The sequence below is a fragment of the Ixodes scapularis genome, unplaced genomic scaffold (genome assembly GCF_016920785.2).
Source record: "Ixodes scapularis isolate PalLabHiFi unplaced genomic scaffold, ASM1692078v2 PGA_scaffold3__209_contigs__length_174095766, whole genome shotgun sequence".
NCBI classification, from domain to species: domain Eukaryota; kingdom Metazoa; phylum Arthropoda; class Arachnida; order Ixodida; family Ixodidae; genus Ixodes; species Ixodes scapularis.
The window spans coordinates 32,342,981-32,360,068 of NW_024609868.1; the positions used below are offsets into that span (position 1 = coordinate 32,342,981).

The 17,088-nt window shown below is 44.9% G+C and overlaps 1 protein-coding gene across 1 annotated transcript in view; it reads right to left on the reverse strand.

Moving 5' to 3' along the window:
- Window positions 1-1,964: 1,964 nt before the first annotated feature.
- The window catches only part of LOC8027102 (cytochrome P450 4V2), a 65,812-nt gene continuing 50,688 nt past the window's right edge, over window positions 1,965-17,088 (reverse strand). The window contains exons 6-11 of the mRNA XM_029995413.4: window positions 16,886-17,012; window positions 15,911-16,102; window positions 13,138-13,311; window positions 5,438-5,504; window positions 3,520-3,699; window positions 1,965-2,155 (exon numbers count right to left, since the gene is read on the reverse strand). Coding sequence (XP_029851273.4) covers window positions 1,965-2,155; window positions 3,520-3,699; window positions 5,438-5,504; window positions 13,138-13,311; window positions 15,911-16,102; window positions 16,886-17,012 — 931 coding nt within the window. The remainder of the gene's footprint in view (window positions 2,156-3,519; window positions 3,700-5,437; window positions 5,505-13,137; window positions 13,312-15,910; window positions 16,103-16,885; window positions 17,013-17,088) is intronic.

Genomic DNA, 17,088 nt, shown 5'->3' on the forward strand with positions numbered 1-17,088 from the left:
TGCCTCGGGAAACAAGAAGATAGCAAGAAGAAGAAATTGACCTCTTAATCTAAAATTAAGGTCAGCGATCAAAGTATAATACGGGAAGGGTTCACAAGAGTCGCCCGGGCATATTCCATTCCGCACGCCAGCCGGTCGTGGGCAGACGGTCGCCGAGTAGCGGAGTGCCTACTAGGCCTAACTGCCCAGCTCGTTTGGTCGCGCTCGGTGGAATCTTGGCCGTTGCAGCTTTTCCCGGGTGTTTGTGGATCTAGCGTTCTTGTTCGTGGTGGTCTGTTTCAAGTACTTTTTTTACTTTTTTCTTGCTGCTTGAAGGTCGGGACGCGTCAGAAGCGCACGTAGAAAAATAAACGTCCGTGGGTCGTCGCGAGGGCGACGCTGTCGGCCATGCTGATTTGATCATAACAGCTTCGGAGCTGTCGTAGGATTTCGTCGTAACCTGCGCAAAACTTGCGAAAATTTCGTTTCGTGATTACGAATTTGTTCTCAAGTTTTGTCTTACGCACATTTCTGGCGTAAGATCGTTTCGTGATTCTGGCCTCTGCACTTCCGAAAGTCGCAGGAAAGGTAAGGCAGACGCAGACGACGTTGCGAGCAGACGACGTTGCAAAGGAGCAGACGACGCTCAGATAGGGGGTCGCGATCAGCCAATCAGGGCTCGGCGTTCTGACGTCACCGCTACCCCCTGCGCAAGAAACAGACGAACTTGCCCTCCGCATTAGCAAAACTAAGTTTGTTCAGTAAAAAAACAAAAAAAAAAAACAACTAAGCATAGCCTCCCCCCCCCCACACACACAAAAAAAAAATCTACGTTTGTTTGTTTTCTTCCTGAAACACTGTAGGCACTAGGCTATCAGGAGGTAATTTGATAGTTGTGATTTGTTGTACATTTTTACACGAGCGTGCGAAATTCCCACAGGGATTAGACTGGCGCCTTCGCGCGTTTAATCTCTATCATAAAACATTAATTTTGCACAACTTTAGAAGTTAGAACACTCTAAATCTGCCTCCGAGTTCGATTTCCCGCATTACACGGAGACAGCCAATCACTCTGAACAGCAGAATAATTTCAGCGAGTGAAAAAATCAAGATACAACTACATCAACGAAAAACAAAAACAAAAAAATTGCGGTATGCGCAGGGATTTTCGGGGAAGTGAAACGTCATGCTCATTGTCCATGAGAACAGCGCATTATTTTCGCCCTACTTGAATTCGGGGTTTTGCGATAAGCTGGAATCATTCTATTGGTGACCATGATTGGCCGTCTTCGTGGTCCGCAGAAAAGCGAACGTACTATATTTTTTATATATATTTATTGCTTTCAGAGTAGAATGTACGTTGAGTTACGAACCCATTCGAGACAGAAATATTTTTTTTATTGAATCCGTTCAGCCAATCAGAAGCACTCTTGGTATAATGCTGCAACGACCGCTGCAGCAAGTATGTCAATTCGGCACCGGTCAGGAACAAAGGGGCCCCGTTTCGCAATAAATAAGCACACTCCAGTTGCCAGGACAGACATATACAGACACACGCATATACAGGATCACATGCCGCAGGTTTCCTCAATTCTGGATCGTCTGAACCGATTCCACCTAGAAGACAGGGCGGGCGCCCTTCCGCCACATACGTCAGCACAAGTGGACCAGCGCAGCGTCGCCTATAACTTGCGTCAGCGTCGCCGCCAGCGCCTCTCGATAGCGTCTCACAACGAGCGCGACGCTAGCACGCGGCGGCGCCAAGACGAACGCGTCTGTCGCTTTGCGGCGTCTCTCGTTTGCATGTTTGCCGCTCGGGGGCGGGTCGGGCGTCCACCGACGGAAAACGTCACGCGCAGGCCCTGACCTCTAAGTGGTATCGTCTCGAAGCGCTTCGGTTGCCACAATTTCCTCGCGGTTGGACCGAATGAAGATGATGACTCGGCGGGTTATTTTTCTAACACTTTTTTACGGTACCGCTTGGTTTAGCAGACCTTCGGACACTCGTAATCCCCGGGAAGTCGCTTTTTCACGTGTACTCGGAGTCCGCCCTTGGCTTTGGTCACCACTTCGCACGAGATCTTGAGCTTGTCCAGGGGTCGGGTCGCCTTGAAGGTGTGACTGCGGAGCACCTTGGCGAGGATTACTTTTCCCTCGCGCATTGCGAAACGCTGACCTGAAGGAGGCGAAAGAAATCGGCTCGTGAGTCGCGTGTCTTCCAAAAACAAAATCTTCGCGTAGTTGATTTGACAAAGAAGGCGCCAGGCGTACGATGTTGTCGCGTCCTCTCCTGAGTTACGTGTGCTCTGGGTTACGTGCCTATCGAACTTTTCCAAATTAATGAATATGCGAGCCATTCTTGAAATAATTGGAAACGCGAATCCGAAAAACACACCAACATAGTTTTCTTTTCTTTTTTTTTTTTCTTTGTAGAATATAATGTTGTTACCTATTTGTTTCTCGAGGCTCGGCGCTCTTCATTGATTTAGTAGCCCTTTTTTTTGTGCGTTATACTTTGATGACATTTTAGAAATAAAAATCTAATCCTGAAGTGTTCATTTTAGTAATGCTCTCAATGTTCTGGTTCGACCAACTTTTCCGGTTTGATTGTGGCTCACTGAACGCTGTTACGCGCTCATGAAACGGTAACATTTTGATTGGCAAATTGAACTTTAGCGCTATTTTATAGTGTAGCATTGTCACATTGCTTGCATATGCATTGTGGGTATTTCGTGTTATATAATAACATTTAGTTTTTTTTTATTTCTTTTTCATCTGGGCGCACTTCTATTTGTCCCTTTGTTTTTCTTTTTTTAACGAGGAGAATTACAATGAGCCGTTGCAGTAATTCCAATTGTAAATTAATTTATGCTGACTTCTAATACTTACTAAGCAGATACAAATGTCATCTTAAAAACTCACACTTGTCGGAATATCTAGTCTTCTAAATTAAAATAAAACCTGTTTTATTTTTTAATTTTTACTTTAAAGAAGAAGATTTCGAATTGTCGTATTTATTTTTTAGTCTACGTGTAGCATACTTTACGATATGTTATTGCTACAATTAAAAATAATTGACATATTTCCGGTGTAACTTTCTGTCGTGATAATATTTCGTGATTGCTAAGTAGTCACTTTAAAACAAGGTTCGTACGTTTCTACACTAAGGTCTGTACAAAGGGCGATTTTTTTTTTCTCTAGCGGAAATCTTAAAGGAAAGGTGGGTTTAGCATATTGAGGTGAACAGTGCAAGCTGAATTTTGTTCTTACTCTCCTGTAACTGGTTCTATTCAGCACATCTACTTCCATACATTCTGTCAACATAAAGCAACACCTTGATCGGCTGACGTGGCTCGAAACTCCTTTCAGTACAAAAAAAAAAAAACAAATATAACGAATTAAATTTAAAACAGTTGTTCTTGGCGTGGCATTGCCAATATACACATCGCATAAATCGTAAATTTCGCAATTGTTGTCTTTTCTGTTTGTTTCAAAATACGCTGTAGACAGGATGGTGCTTTTCGACGTTCTGAAACCTACCAATGCAGTTCTTCGAACCAGCCGAGAAGGGAATGTAACAGAACGGATGTCGACTTGTGAACTCCTCCGTTAGAAATCGTTCTGGGATGTATTCTTCGGGCTTGTGGAAATACTTTTCGTTTCTGTGCAGCGTGAAGATGCTTATCCAGCATGTGACGCCTTTCGGAATCACAACACCGTCTGAAAGTGGAAAATAAAACACCGTCATTGCCACGGCTATTATGACCAGCCACAAAGCTAATGAATAGGAAACACTTCGCAATCCCTGAGAAAGCGTGGAGTGCACCGGGAGGCTCGAAAAACACGGATCATCGGGTTTATTGGGGACCAATCGAGTTTCTTATAATGGCCGCGAATTGCGAATCTTGGCCTAAGTAAAGGCTGGTTCGTCGCACACGTGGACCGCTTACGACCGATTGTCTTAAAACCTTTTGGGATCTGGGGATTGTTATGAACGACTATTTCTTATGGCTGTACGTACATTTTATCACGAAAATAATCTAGTGAAATGCAGTTCCAGGGCCGCCTCATTGATGGCGCTAGCGTGCCAGTGCGCTCTTGTCATAAGAGATCACAAGAACTCGATCGTAAGCAAACGCAAGTCTGTGAAGGGGCCGGGCTTAAGGCGATCTGCCACGAGCAAGAGTCTCGGGAAATCTATCCCTTCATCTCGCAGAGAAGCTGCAGCTGTTGCCATTTACAGGAAAGTGGCTGGCAAAGACGGGGGTAATAATGTTAAGACCTAGAGGAGGCAGTAACGTAAGAGTGCAATTGCGGCACAAGAACGTTCAAACGTTCTTACGTTGCACCGCAAGTAGTCTAGCAGAAGCTCTGCCTCCAAGATTCTTGAAGATCAAGTGCTTCCCGGTGCCACTCCGAACAAAACACGATCACACCACGTTTCTGATGTCACGGAAAGGGAGGAGCATCTGCCAGAACGTCGTTTCATGAAGAGCGGCACCAACTAATACGATATTTCCCGTAATGCAAAATACGCTTCGGTGCATTAGGCATTGAACGGAGTGGTTCTTATGTTGCTACTGAAGATGATATTCGAATGCCAAGAACCAAATCGCTGATTGCAGTCATGAATGAGGCTTTATCCAAGCCTCACGTCACCTCTGAACCGCACGGTGATCTGTGTGAAAGTGAAGGTGTATGCTTCTTTAAAAATATTGTCGCTTTTTTTCATTCTTCATGAAACTAAAACACCGTCCGCTGTCTCTACAGTGTCGGATTCTGCATGCATGAAACTATATTGTAAAACTTGGAGACCAATGATTTTTCTATTGCATTTCGTCTGAAATGGTTTCTGACCCTTATTGTTCACTAAGCTAGTTCCGCAACCTACAGCGACTAGCTCTACACGTTGTTGTCACGGAAGTCAGAAAAACGCTGATTTTCTTAGCACTGGAAGCTTAGAACCGTAGTTATATATAAGATAGAAATCTTCAAGGATATATAACCGACACCTCTTTCGCCATTCTTTCTATTCCCAATTTATGGGAGTGTACGGTGGCCCTTTCACAAGTTCCGATCTGTTATTATTATTTTCTTTTATGCCGTCCGTTGTTATTATCGTTCTTCTAAGTTCGCACATTCATTGGAACAATTTCATCTTTATATTGAAGTTTTAAATTTCGCGGAAGATTAAGAAAACCGCTTAAGGGCCCCCAAACCGAATGATGAAGACGATGGTCATGATAACTACAAAGATGTTGAGGGTTATTATTATGTTTTTTTATGATAGCTGCACTTTATACAGCTTATAGCTTTCCTGTGCCAATATGCATTCAGGATTACATATTATCATATTTAGGTTCGACAACGTCGCGCAATTCCTGGCGATTTTTTTAAAATTTATTATTCTATGGCGGGCTTGCGTCGTTGAAGAAAAACACCGTAGAGTACTGCTCACCCAATTCGATGTCTTCGACCAGAACCCTCCCAATGTACGGAATGGGAGGGAAGAGACGCATTGCTTCCTGTTAAAAAAGTAAAATATAAATAAAAACAATAAGATATGTTAGCACTTGCATCTTGCACTTTAACGAACGAAAAGGTGTCTTTACTATTCGGAGCGCAAGTTCGTCTACATCTTCTGCAGGGGTTATGGCGACGTCAGAACGCCGAGGCATGATTGGCTCTGATCGAAGTATAGTGGGTAGACCTCAAAGCAAGCTGCCTTGAGGACTACCCATTATCCTTCAATCAGAGACAAGCAGAGCTCGGCGTTCTGTCGTCACCACAACCCCTGCAAAAAAATAACCAGACGAACTTGCGCTGCTCCGCATATAACCCGTTTCATTCTAAGTACGACCGCACTCAGCACTACTAACCCATGGAGCCAATGAATCAGCACGAAAAGTGCATCATCATGGCGTTCATTTTCCTCGCACAGCATTTTTGCTGTGCCTGATTGATTTAGCCGGTGATTTCAAAAGACGCATAGACGATGAGTTCCTTGACTAGTAACGTTTGACGTTGCTTGATTAACTTAACGGTAAACGGGGCATAACCGGCAATGCAAAGCTGCGATTTATCGGCCGTCAGCTTGGACGACCCCTTGTGATCAGAGTGCGTCGGCATCGGGTACGCCACGCTTCCCAATATACATTCGAGCTGTTGCGTATATCGCGTCCATGAATTAATTGGTCAGGGTACACCTGTACGACCTTGGTTTTAGCCATGCGCTGTAGGGGCCGTCTCGATTCAAAAGCTCGATGCCTCACCTTTAAAAGAGCGATGCTATATGCACTACGTAGTGCACTTTGGACGGAAATTGCTATACGCACTACGCGGAGAGCTCATGCCGCTCGGGCAACCCTTTTTCGAAGTGCGCGTGTATCACTGGGGAGCTCGTTAACACAGCCCCCGCCTGCGTTCACGCCGCTTCGCGGCGACAGTATGCGGCTGCTAATTAAAACATTTAACCAGTACACGCCGCTTCGCGGTGTCCAGCCGGCAACCCAAGCCCCGCTGTCCCCGATCTGCGAAGTCTGCAAAGTTTCGTCGTCAACACTCGTTTTTTTTTTTTTTTTTTTTTTTTGTGTTCATTGCAAAAAAGAAATATAAATATCGCCAAATGTCTCGACAAAACAACGTTAAAAAAAAAAAAAAAAGGTAGGCCCACCGCATTCGAACCCACGTCCACTTGTGTACGAAGCGGACACCTTAACCGCTACGCTATACCACTTTTTTTTTTTTTTTTTTTTTTTTTTTTATTACCAGGTTTGCATAAAACAATACAGAATAAATGCGAAGAACTGTATGTTGGGGACGGTAATAGACACGCGTTACACAACACACATATAAAAAGTTGAGTGAAGTCTAGCCTGTCTTGCTAGAGTAAGTGAAGTTAAAAGGGTTTTAAAGTTGCCAGCTCATCCAGAACAGGCAGCCACTCAAGGTCACTGTTGATCTTTTTGTAGCATTCCCGGAGGCGTTTAACGCTGTCAATGAAATACTCGCGGACAGTACGGGCGTTTACGTCTGCATGACGTACCGCCGTTCGACTTTTCCATATACTGTGGAGCCCCAGGAGCAGGATTGTGTCAAATGGTACCGGTTCACTGTCTGCCGTTAGAAAACGAATCCCATACGGTGTTAACGGTAGTTCTTTTTTGATGGTGTGCTGGAGCACGTCCCAGTATAGCAAGGCATCCCAACAATCTAAAAAGACATGCTCGATACTTTCTGGCTGCTTGCATAATTGGCAGTTTACTGTCCAGTACAAATTTATTCCTTTAGCTTCTAAAAAAGTTTTTACGGGTAGTGTTTCACTGTGTAATTTAAAAAAGAACGTTTTAACCCCAGGGGGAACCAACGCTTTTTTAACACGTTTTAGCACGTCCTGTCCGGGGGCTCCAGCGTATATGGACCTATACCGTGGCAAGGGCATTAACAAATCCACCAAATCTCGCGTCAACCTTTTGCGCGATACAACAGACAAATAATCCCGAGAAAACCGTACAAAAAGGAAACGACACGATGATACAACTTCTCTCAAAAAACGCGATAATGTTCCGCAACGAACACGGCATGACGAAACCACATAACTGGGCAACACATCAAAGAGCTTTGTTTGTATCACCGTGCGCAGAAATGGGTCAGATTGATCGCGCACAAACATAAATCGTGTAACGAGTTGACGGATGAAGAAGTGACACAGACCAACACCACCATCTCGGGGTCGAAGGAAAAGATTGGTTCTACTAGTCCGTTCCCATTGAGACGCCCAAATGAATACTGCAAACACCCGGTTAATTCGCTGAATATTGACTCTAGAACAATGTAATACTTGAAGAACGTACCATAGTTTCGACATAAAGAACAAGTTACAAACCGTCGCACGTGCGAAGATCGACAATTCTTTCGTCACCCACTTTTCCGCGGTTGCCTTCAGTTGATTAGTTTCCTCTCGCCAGTAGTCGTTATTTTCGCGATAATGTTTTAACGGGACACCTAGATACTTTTGGGGTTCCCGAGCCCATTGGATATTTTCAAAAAAGTTTGGCGCAGAAGCCCACTCTCCGTGCCATAGCCCGTAACACTTCGACCAGTTGACCGCACATGCTGTGACGTCACAAAACCGCTTAGTCGCTTCCACAGCCCTTGTGACGCTTCTAGAGTCTGAACAAAAAACAGCTATATCGTCTGCATATGCTAAAATTTTTACTTCGCACTCGTGCAAAGTGAAACCCCTAATGTCCTTACATTGAATGATGTAGCGGCAGAAAGGTTCCAAAAAAATCGCGAAAAGTAACGGGGATAAAGGACACCCCTGCCGTACTGAAGAAAGAACGTTTATCCGCTTAGTGACTTCTCTGTTAATTATTAATTTTGTTGAACAGTTTAAATAAGCCATTTTTACTCCTTCGAGAATGAGAGACCCGATTCCTACGTGCTCTAAAATTTGAAAAAGTACGTCATGACATACACGATCAAAGGCTTTCTCCAAATCGATTTGGAGCAGTGCGATTGTCCGATACTCAGCATCACAACACTCCAGCACACTCCTAGCTGTGTGTATATTCGTACAAATACTCCGGCCTTTAATTCCGCAGGTTTGATGAGGTCCTACAATTTTCCAAATTACACTCTGCAACCTCCTCGCTAACACCTTCATGAGAACTTTATAATCAACATTAGCAAGGGTGATCGGTCTATAGTTGCTAGGGAAGCGTAGCTTAGAGGCGTCGTTACCTTTCGGTATCAAGACTGTATGCGTACACAAAAAGGAGCCCGGTAACCTATGATTCCGAAAAGACTCATTAAAAACCCGATGCAACAACGGCGCTATTTCTGGTTTGAATTTCTTGTAAAATGCAGCGCTCAATCCATCCGGGCCCGGCGATTTGCCTGCGCTTAGTTCATCTATCGCTTTCTCGATCTCTGTTACGCTGACTGGTTCTTCCAAAACTTGCTCGTCATCATGGTCTAACCGTGGAAGACTTGGCAGGAATTCTGTATCAAGACCCGTCTTTTTTGGTATTTTTTTGTCGAACAATGTTTCGTAGTATTCAACGAATGCACGGTGGATAAGGGCCGGATCGCTAGTCATTGTGCCTTCGTACTCTATTTGCGCTATCTGGTTTCCGCTAGCATACTTCTTTTCAAGGACAAGTGCCCGTTTAGTGGGCGCTTCCCCCAAAAGCAACCTCTCTGCTCGGGCACGAACAATCGCCCCCTTATACCGCTCTTCGTCTATTTGTTCAAGTTGCGCTTTTATGCTGCTTATTTCATCTTTGAAGATTCCGGGTGCCCTTCCTTCCTCCACGTGCAGCCTCTGTAAATCCGCGCGAAGACTGTTTTCTACTTTTCGTTCTTCACGCTTAATTTGACATGCCCTCTCTATCGCATCAAGCTTCACTTGTTGTTTAAATAATTCCCACTCCCTGCTGACTTCATTATCAGTAACACTGCTTGTTTGCTCCAGCCTACTTTGAACCTTTTCAGTAAATTGCTTATCGTCCAAGAGCTTAGCGTTTAGCTTCCATAACTCCCAGGAGTAGCTAGAGCGGTTCTTGCAATGACCCACCGTGAAAGTCACGAGGCTGTGGTCACTGAAAGACACGTAACTGACTGCATAACTACCACAGTCGGGCACAATGTCGACCGAAACATACGCTCTGTCCAGCCTCGCATGACTGCTACCTTGGTGGTGCGTGTAGATCACACGATTACCGGTTGACGTACATTGCGCTACGTCTTCAAGTTCGAAATCTTTAACCAAATTATTTAGCTGCTCCCCGGATTTATCTCTGTTGTGTGGTCGGTTTGATCGGTCTTCAGGTGAACAGATGCAATTAAAATCTCCTAATAATACCATGATTCTATCACTCTGGAGGTAAATGGAAATATTTTCAAAGAAAGTGCATCGCTCGCTTTCCACATTGGGGGCGTAAATGCATATAACCCTCCACTTTAAATTGGAGAAAGAAAAGTCACAAATAACAAAACGACCCGACGCGCATGCAATAACATTTTCCTCCACGATTCCTGATGCTTTCTTCAAAAACAGGCAACAGCCGCCTGACCTACCGACAGAGTGGCTCACACATACATTGTACCTCGACATAAACGGTCGCACCCTGAGGTCGGTCTGACTCGTACACTCAACTTTTGTTTCTTGGACAGCAAGTACGTCCAGGTCGTTCTCCGTGAGTAGGCGACTAAGTTGACACTGGCGGCGACGTGCCGCTAAGCCCCTAACGTTCAGAGTTCCAATACGGAGCCCGGACGTGAGCCCTACCATTTTTTGTTTTGTTTTTGTTTTTGTTTTTAGTGTCGACAGACCAACCTCCTGGTGCTTACCTGTCGCTTGGCTCCTGCAGAGCTCGGCTCATGGCGCAGAGGGTCTCTGTGACAGTTCCCCATCGCGGGTCAGCGACGAGGACCGCAGCTTGGTGGCGTAACGACCTTTCTTTCCGATTTGTTTCCACTGGCCTTGTGGGCGATGTAGCTCCTGTGCCTCGTTGTCCTTGGTCTCATCATCCAGTCACCGCTTCACATTCGCAAGGTCCAGTTCCATTGGTGGCTCGTTCACGTCACACTTGTCCACGGCGTCTGTGCCTCCCGCCGTCGTCGCTTGCGTCTCCTTTCCAGGTTCCTCAGCGTCGGGCGTCGAGGCCTTGGCCGTCACCTCTGCTGCGTTGGTACCGTTAGTTGTATCACCTGTCGTAGCTTGCTCCGTTGTCTCCGGTAGGCTCGAAGGCAGCGTCGCCGCCTCCTCCGTTTCTGTTTCGTCCATGATGATTTCGTCATCTTCATTGGTGGCTCGATTAACTACTGCGCTAGCATACGAGCGCACGCACTCCTGGGACACGTGGCCGAAGCCTCGGCACTGGCCGCACCGGGGCACACGGCAGTCACGTCGTATGTGTCCTGCCCTGCTGCACCGCAGACAAACCGGCGCTCGTCCAGGGACGACAACAAGGATCGTGCCCCCGTTAAGCTTCAGCTGGTGAGGCAACTTGTCCGGCGTCATTCCCTCCTTCAGCGTGACTTTGGCAATCCTTGTGGTGGACTCGATATCCTCGAAGCCATCCACACGCCAGTTTTCCTTGCTCACCTCGTTGACAGTCCCGTACTCTTCCAAGGCTCTTCGGAGAACGTCGTTGGGGACGTCGAAAGGTACCCAATGCAGCTTGACCCGCACTTCCTGCCTGTTGGGGTCCACGGGAATGCACAGTTTACCTTTGACGGTAAGCCAGCCCAGCTTGAGAAGCCGCTCTTTCGCCGCCGCACTCTTCAGGCTGCACAGCCACACGTGTCCCATCTGGCATACGCCGAGCCCTGCAACTTCTTTGAGCATGTCGACCTTTTCCAACGGTTCCTTGAAGTCTCCAATTCGAAGCGGCCTGGCATTTACGTCGCAGTGGAGATAAACTTGGTTCTTCGTTTTATCGCCCGCCGGCAACGTCGGCAACAGAATCCGGTAATCAGCGGGGATACAAAACGCCCTGTCACCACGGCCGGCAACGACCGTTATCGTCGCTCGATCGGAGCTCGCCATCCGTGCGTCCGCACTGCTCGGCAGCCGAAACACGAATCCCCTACGCTATACCACCGCTTAGAAAACCCGTTGTGACCATTCGTTTTATACGAGACAAACGTAGTGCGTATAGCAATTTCCGGCCGAGCTGCACTCCGAAGTGCATATAGCATTACTGCCTTTAAAAACGAATAGAAGTGTCATTTTTACGCATGCGGTATCCTATAATGGCAGCGATCTGCGCCTGATGGCCGTCGGAAATCGTTCTTGCGACATAACGAGTTGATCGCGCTGTATCACTCTAAAAAAGCCCGTGCGTCCACTTTCCCGCAAAACACTGGGAGAGCCAATCACCGCAACTTACGGTGGCAGCTCAGCGGATGACGATGCTGAAACATTTGTTTATACCAAAAAACGCAGTCTGAGTTGTGACATTAAGCAATGCGAAACGTCACGCTTGTATTGCTTAATGTCACAACTCAGACTGCGTTTTTTTATCTAAACATATGTTTCGGCATCGTCATTTGCTGAGCTGCCTCCGTCAGTTGCGGTGATTGGTTCTTCGAGTGTTGCGCGGGAAAGTAAACACACGGGCTTTTCTTAGAGTGTACCAAAAATTTTTTTTTTTTTCGTAGCTATAGTCTACCTTATTGTCTCGGTGCTCTTCTAAGGTATACAGGTACACATTAGACCACCCTATAGTTGTATTGCGAAATAGCCGCGTCAGCCGCTACCCCTTTATGACCTCGTTACACTACGAAAAAAAAAATACCCTTTTCCTGCCAGGAAAAACATAAATTATCATTATCTCGCACCTCTTTGATGTGTTCTAGAGCCTCTCGGTCTCAATCGTGTTGTTTTGTTCATGACGCCAAAGCGCGAAATGTTTGCTTGAATAGTGGATATTTCATGTGTCCGTGAACAGTGTTCGTTGTTTATCGCTTTCGTGGGAACGGAACCCTTAGCCGTGTGCGTAGGTACCAGACTTTTGCATAACGCGTTCCTCTTTCTCTAGTTATATTTTTCGGGAGGAAAGTAATAACTTCTTACTTTTCGAGAGAAGGACCGAGTAACATAGTCTCGTTAGATTTTTTGATCAAGTAATGAGTAACGGCATCTTGTTACTTCCGGAGAGGAGCGTGTACAACGCTAGTTACTTTCTTTTGTTTTCACTCAAGATCACTCCTGTTGCATTTATGACAGAAAAGCGCCAACAATAAACTAATAAAGATGCCCATAAATGCGTGACAGAGCTAAGCACAATCAACGACACGAAATATTGGAAGGCGGCAACTGCTTCAGAAAATCGACACACCCTGAGTAACGAAAAAGTAGCGTTATATTTGAGCTGAAGTAACGCGTTCTTTTGAATCTTAGTAACGACCAACGTGCATATTTACTTCTTGGACGAGAAACCAGTTTAGGTATTTAGTTAGTTTTTTTTCGATAATTTCTACATGTCTGATAGACACATGGTCGTAGACGAACAATTAAAAGGAAGGAAAAAAGTGTAAGGTGGGCGATCTTTCGGGGGCCAGACATTGGTTCGAGATTCTACGGTACAAAAGAAATCTTGTCTGTGCGCGGGCGTGGTGTGAAATTCCGCTGTGTACCAGGCTCACCTTGAGACAAGCCTCGAGGTACTTCATCCGGCGGAGGTCGTCCATTGTCACCTCCCTGTCCGGATTGTCCTTGAAGATCTCGTCGAGCTCTCGCTGGACCTTGCGCTGTTTTTGCGGATAAAGACCCAGCAAGTACAAGGTCCATGCCATGGCGTTGGAGATGGTGTCGTGACCCTATGGGCGAAAAGAGCGAGTTGTCGTGAGGCGCCGAGTTCGTCAAAACAAGCACTGTATGTGTGAAGAACAGCTTCACCGGTTCGGGAACACGAGGGGCTGATGTTTGCTTTCCCCACACATGTATTCCTGTGGTAACCGCCAGGAAGCGTCACTCTGACTTTTTTGTTTCTAATCAAGGTCCTACGATTCTTCTAGTGCAATTAATATTTATGTTTTTCCGGTTAGTCCGGAAATGTCTGACGTAAACAGCGTTTTGGAGTGCTTCTAAAACCCCGTTTACAGAGCTCCGTTTCTTTTTTTATGTTACGTTACGCAACGTTACTTTACGGGGAGCTTACGTCTTCATACGACGAGAACCACCGGGACATCCGTACTTCGTACGAAGCATGGAAACCACTTTAAGGAGCAACTTTGCACGCTACATTCAAGGCACGGATGTCCCGGTGATTTATAACGTAACGCAAGAAAATGTAATTGAACGCGCCTGTCTGGATGGCCCATTACGTCTTGATTTTCCTAGCGTTCTCGAATTCCCCGTTACTTTAGGGCGAGTGTGAACGTCATGGTTTATTCTAGGCACATCTGGGGGCTGGTGGTGCAATCTTTTATTTTTATTGAGAACGTGAGTTTGGTAAGTTATACGTGTAATATTTATTATATTATTTTATTCCGCACAAGAACCCGAGTGTTATTCGTACGCTAAACAGAAAATGACGCCAGCATAATTACTCCAGTGTACTTGGTTTCACATTAAGTCCGATCGCATACAGCCAGAGGTATTCGATCCGACGGAGCCAATCAAGGAACAGCAAGAAGTAAATCCTTCGTGGCACTCAACGTCTTTGTGCATTTGCTGTGCGGAGAGGAAGTCGTCTGCTTCATGCGCAGGAGTTGCAATGACGTCAGAACGACGCCCAGCTCTTATTGGTTGATTGAAAAAAATAGTGGGAAGACCTCAAAGCATCTAATATTGAGATAAACTCTTTTTTTCAGTCAGCCAATCAGAGCTCGGCGTGGTTCTGACGTCACCGCCACTCCTGCGCAAGAACCAGACGATTTGCTTTACGCATACCACTGGGCTAAACCAATCACGCGCAGTGACGCTAGCGAAAAATCTTATTTGTACGACAAATTTCCTCGTTCAATAAGCGCATAGGATCAAATAAGATCGTATAAGAGCATATAAAAACCTCACGAGAACACGTGAGGACAATATAAAATTGTATAGGAAGTTATGAGAAACTTCGTATAACTGCTTATATATGATCTTATATTGTTCTTATTTGTATCCCCACGATCTTACTTGATGGTGTGTGTTTATTGCAGTGAACAATTTCTCGTACAAAAACGTTTTAAGCACTAGGGGTGTGAGGTGTAATGCTGCACGTTTTTCTGTGCGTGATTTGTTTAGCTGGTTTGTTACAAATGCACAAAGACGACGATGCCCGTGATGATCCACTTTTGACGCTGCCTGATTTGTTCTATCGGATTATAGCATCGACTGCGCTCAGACTTACACTCTAAGAAACGCCTGCGCGTCTACCCACCCACAAAACACTCGAAGAGCCAATTTCTGCGATCTAGGAAATCAGCTCACCGAGTGATGAGGCGAAACATCCGCATAAAGCTAAAAATGAAGTTTGCGCTGTGGCATTACGCAATGCAAAGCGTCAGGCTTGCATTGCGTAATGCCACAACGCAGGCCTAATTTTGAGGTCTAAACAGCTGTTCCGCTTCATTATTCGCTGAGCTGATTTCGTAGACCGAAAAGATTGGCTCTTTGAGTGTTTTGCGGGTAAGTAGACGCGCAGGCATTTCTTAGAGTGTAACGTTAAAACTTCTTGCTGTACCTGTATTGCTGACTTCCTCTCCGTGAGTGTTAATTTATTTTAAACGATGACTATTAGTGTGTTATTGACCCCCCTTGTATAATGCCCCAACGGGCCCTCAAGGAATAATAAATGAATGAATAAATGAATGAAGTATAGGCGGAAACACCGCTTCTTACTCGTCTTAAAAAAACAGCAAGAGGATAAAGAGAAAATATAGCCGCCAAATTACTTCCGGGCAATCTATCGTACGGGATTCACCCCGTACAAAACTTTCGTCTGTATTATTAAAATTACAAGGGTTATACGAAAAACGTATTTCAGCTTTATGTTTGTTTCTACAAAACAATTTGCATTTTATGTATAAATATTAGCGAATTATGCAAACTCGAGCGTAGAAATGATTGAACGCAAAAATGGTAAAATTAGTGAAACCAATCAGACTCCCCCGCCCCCCCCCCCCTCCCCAAAAGAAAAAAAAAGAAAAAAAAATATAAATGAAGAAAAAAAGTATCGATGTAAGACGAAGCAATAATGCATCTGTCGGAACCTGAACATGAATAACCTACACGCATGACAGGGTTAATTATAAAAAAAGAGAAGAAAGCACTTTCTACAAAAAGAAAAACATTTTTAACAGTTTAGTTTTTCCAAATCTTTTGTATATTTCTTTTTCTGAATACGATGTGCTAACAATTTGAAAAAAAAAAAAAAATGTTGGTTTAGGTTTTGTTTACTTGCAAGAACGTTGTGGGAGAGGTACTCACAGCGAAGAGGAGCAAGTCCAGGTCTTTTCGTATCTCGTGAAGGGTGTAACTCTGGTCCTTAAGATGCTTATCCAGAAGAATGTCCACGATGGCCACGCGCCTTTCTGGTTTGGCGTCGTCCTCATCTTCCGGGCCGTCCGGGTTGCTTTGGTTCTTGAACAGGTGGAATGTTTCTTTCCGCTCTTTCATCACCTGAAACAGATTCCATCCCGCACGCGTGACCAATCCGATGATGCACAAAAAAACTAGAATGGCCCGAGTGAAGCACAGCGACAATTTCTAAACGTGTAGTAACTGAAGAGTGGTTCACCACACTTGCCCTTGCTTACGACCGAGTTGTTGTGACCTCTTACAACGAGAGAACACACGGTCAGGCTGGCGCCATCTATGAGGTGGCCCTGGAACTGCATTCCACTTGAGCGATGGCTTTGCAGTATTTATTAGGTTAATGTCCGCACTATCTATAAGGCATTGTCGCTTATGATATTTAAGGCAAGCTAAAATTAAAAAGAAACGTTACGCGGAAAGAAAGTAGGAATTATACAGAAATTCCAAGTGTTCTATGGCTATTCAATAGATGGCGTTATTTCGCTCTTTCGACGTAAGATATCCTAAGAAGTGTTAAAGCACTTGATCGAAAAAAATCACGTGTGTGAACCTTACGCTGACTGACAAGAGTTGGGGACGTTTCCCTTGAGTCCTTCAACTCATCCCATCTCCATTTATATTAGACTTTTTGCATATTTTCGCACGACGCTATAGAATATTAAAAACGATATTCAACGAGGGTTTATCTGTTTATAAAATAAACGGTAATCAGTTCTTTGTTGTGAATTTTTATCATATAGATAATTGGGAGTTGGGTAGGGCGGTCATTTAACGATTATTAGTATTCATTCGATGTTCTTATTGAAGCAGGTATTTTTTTTTCTAGTAAGAGAACACTTTACGATTGACTTTAGGGTCGCTACTCACTTTCAAACTGAACGTGTCGACTCCGTGTATCATTTTCTTGAACCACTGTCCCTCCAGAGACCAGTTATAGACTGACGTCAGCCACATCCATGGTCTGAAGGCACGTATTGTCATGAGAAAAGTGATGCTGAAAAAGAGATCAATAAAAGCAGTCGGTTTATTAGTAGAAAAACGAAAAAAAATTATAAACCGACCCCTTTCGA